At 41.8% G+C, this 3,739-nt stretch overlaps 1 protein-coding gene across 1 annotated transcript in view; it reads left to right on the top strand.

The window, feature by feature from the left end:
* Window positions 1–3,739, top strand: part of SARC_00311 (hypothetical protein) — a 9,418-nt gene that overhangs the window by 538 nt on the left and 5,141 nt on the right. The window contains exons 2-6 of the mRNA XM_014306038.1: window positions 1,042–1,202; window positions 1,599–1,857; window positions 2,064–2,181; window positions 2,762–2,867; window positions 3,565–3,723. Coding sequence (XP_014161513.1) covers window positions 1,042–1,202; window positions 1,599–1,857; window positions 2,064–2,181; window positions 2,762–2,867; window positions 3,565–3,723 — 803 coding nt within the window. The remainder of the gene's footprint in view (window positions 1–1,041; window positions 1,203–1,598; window positions 1,858–2,063; window positions 2,182–2,761; window positions 2,868–3,564; window positions 3,724–3,739) is intronic.

Genomic DNA, 3,739 nt, shown 5'->3' with positions numbered 1-3,739 from the left:
GTATGTATATATACATATACTATATATATATATATATTCTGTTCATAGTCATTCCACTGTCATACACAGCTGTTTTCTGTGATGATTGGTATGAAGGCCCATGTAGTTTATGCCAGGGCCTTTATAAAAAGGATTGTTAGGTAGGTAGCTTGTGGTATTGTCTATGGCCAATTGTCATTGATGCAGATTATATTTCTTATATACTATCTACAGCTTCCCTGATAGAAAACCGAGTTCTATAGTTCGTCAACCTGTTGTTGTTGTTGTATCAAATGCCACATAGCCTTAAGACATCACTCTGCCTACGATTTGCGTCCTCGTTGTTTTCGTTGCTGTATTGAGCTTGCAGTGCAATCGATACGGTGGTCGTCGAAAATTTCAAATCACTAGTTCGCATGCGAGTTTCATTATAGTATCATAGAGCATCGATTGTATTAGAAAATTGTACTGCATGCTGCGTGTCTTACCATTGGATTAGAGTCTGTGAGACACGATACCAATTCGAACTATATGTGGGTGGACTAGGCATGCAGATGTTTTCCCTAAAAAACAACTTGTACATGCGTGATTGGAATCGAGTATATACTCGAGCGTTAACAATAGTGTGTGCCTTACAAACGCTCAATATCTAGACTATAGTGCATACCACGATATATATAAAGTGCACTATTGGATGCACAATATACGCAAAACTGAGGATTCGTGTGCAGGCAATTTCGCTGCTGCGCTATGTGAATGGAATGTCAATAGATGATGTCGAAGTGATGTTTATGTGATGAGAACAAATTGCATTCCTACTATTTGTAAACATAACATACACGAAGTTTCAAGAATATCAGGGGTGTAAACGGTATAAGATCTTCCCCTGCAACGAGTACAAATTATATTTATGTCTATAAACTGCTATTACGACAATGTAAGAACTTTACGATCGGGGTACTTGTGGAGGTACTAGGTGTTCGTCCTACTGGAGAAGGAGATATGCCTGGATAAATAATTACATCTCCACATTATTGGCTTGCGCTTTACAATAACTCACAGTCGAGCGAAACAAAGGTGGGGATTCCTCCAGAGCCGCGCACATCAGCTGCCTACCCAAAGATTTTGATTTGCCAATCTTCTGGGACAAGGATGAGCTGGCTACCTTGGAGGGTTCACCATGGCATGATATCAGCATATCGGTTCGAGCAGATACCTGCAAGGTAACACTACATACATCACCTGATATATGCTTGTATGGTATCATATGGATGGTCATTTACCCTGTTCATGTACTCCCCTGTTCCAAATCGCAACATACGTCTGAACGCACACGCGTTCATGTCCAGCTTAGACACTATGATTCGTGCGGATTTTAGAGTATGCGTCCTAGCGCGTCTTTACCAGTTATGCATGCTAGTTGATTGAAGTCCACGTTCTTGCGATAGGAATACTGTCGGTAGCATGACATTCCTCATAGTTTAATCACCCGATTGCAAACCTGATAGCTTCTCGGACATAGCAATCTTGTTTGCCAGCTTTGTGTGCAACAATTGGTATGAACAGGCTGTTTCTCACTAATATTCTGAACATCCCTCCCAACTCTCTCCTGCTACCAGCAATTTGAGGAGCTAAGTGCCATTCCACAAGTGGAAAAGATTCTCAAAGCGTACACTATTGATTTGGATGCGTATCTCTGGGCTCGTTCTGTTCTTTGGTCACGAATGGCCGAAATGACCAAACCCGATGGTGAACGCATAGAGATACTGGCTCCATGGTTTGACCTGTTCAATCACTCACCCGATGTTCCTTCTGGCGATTGCTTCAAGATCGAAGGCGAAAATGTGGTGGTCAGGGCTACCAAGGACTACAAAGAAGGTAATATAAGGCCGCGTGGTTGCTATTCTTGCGTGCTTAGAACAGTCTCCATACAGGAACACGCACATGGATGATTGTATCTAACAAGTATTTGAGTCCTTAACTTTTCAAATACGTCACATTCTATTTGCGCAGTGAATTTATCATTCCTATACCATTGGAGCTTCAGAACCATTCAAACCGCGATACCGCATATCCATTCACAGGAGAACAAGCTTTTATCTCCTACGGCGATCTGCCGAATGGCATTCTACTGCTGACGCATGGATTTACATTGGAGGACAATGAATACAACAGTTTGCCTTTCTACTTGAATATATCGAAGTATGTAGACTTGGGACAGCGGATGCTATAGTACAGGATTCGTAATATTTAGTATGCGGAAATATATATCGTATTGCATTTGCCGAGCCAAGGTCTGCTTAGCTGTTTACCTTATTGTCATAATAGGACCCAAAGTTTCCACTGATTCTCACTGATTCTCACTTATTCGATGGCGTGTAGTTGTAGCCATACCAACCTACCACAGAGCGCAACATTCACTCTCCCTGTCTCTCATTGTGAATATGCACATCATTTGCCAAAGCGGCTCGTGTATCACTTTGTGTACTTTAAAAATGGATGAGTTTTATTTAAATTGATCGTGCACACCCTTCATCGAATAGCCTTGACGGGACTTTATAACAATTCATTTCGTGTACACATCATTTTTTTTTATTGAATATTTTTCGTGTGCCCCTGTGTATTTTTTTTTGACCGATAAAAGTTCGTCTCAATGTGCACACCATTTAACAACTAGCCTTGACGAGTCTCTTCACGTCGATAGTTTCGAGGGATAACAATTAATCTATTATAGTGTGACGCCATTCATCGAATAGCCTTCCTTGTCCCTCTATGTACCTAGTTTGAGTGAGAACAAATCAGCTGCGCTGATGTTGTGTGCGCCGGACATCACCGATAAGAGGGAGGATCCCCGTTTGGCTCAATTCGAATACATTACCGTCCCCGATGTATGCTTCTGTACTCGAGTGCAAACTAGTTCAGATTGCGAACGATATAGCAACATACATGTAAATTTGCGGTCGCTGTTCATGGAGAGCATTTGTCGGCTGTGTATCTATATAGTTCGTCCGAATAGATCATATGTAGGTTCAGGGTATAATACGTGTACTGTCAAGTTGTTCTAGTTTTGCGCGAAGTTCGTATTTAAACACATGCTATATCGATGTGTAGTTCTGCCATTTTCAGACCTCGCTAATCCACAATGACTGTGCAATGGTTTTAATACAAAATCCCATTATAAACTGTATCCAGCTTGTGTATCCATGGACCTGTCACAGTGGCCATATGCATACGTGCACTGCACCACTGTTTCTTGCTATCATATACAAAATTTACGCATCTTCAAATTGATCTCAGCTTTTTATAGCTCTGAGTCGTCAATCCTTCTCACGCGCCTGTTTTGTATTTCCGCGAAGTCGTAGTTCATTCTTCACCACTACACACGCCGGGTCGACAAACGACCGGATCATGCTAACTGACAGTAGTATATATCGCTCACAGACATGCACGGGCTCTCGTACACAGTCACGAGGCGAAAAACATTTTCTTTCCGAGTGGTACTCTGGCTTGTATTAGACATAATTTCCATATTCAATGAATGATTTGTGAAATTCTCACAATCTGTATTTGCTATGTAATGAATAGGAGACTGGAGGTGATTTCTGTGCAAAGCACCTCTTATCGGCCCAGATACCCCTTCCTGATGCCCTACTGAATATGGTTAAGATTGAAAGACTCACGCCTGCGCAATTGGCTTCTATCTTGGAGCAAGATGGTCAACGTGGATTGTTAGCCAAGTTAGAGGTATGTGCGGCTGAAT

This window comes from Sphaeroforma arctica (assembly GCF_001186125.1).
Source record: "Sphaeroforma arctica JP610 unplaced genomic scaffold supercont1.8, whole genome shotgun sequence".
In the NCBI taxonomy this organism is placed as follows: Eukaryota; class Ichthyosporea; order Ichthyophonida; genus Sphaeroforma; species Sphaeroforma arctica.
This window is presented reverse-complemented; position numbering and strand designations above follow the sequence as displayed.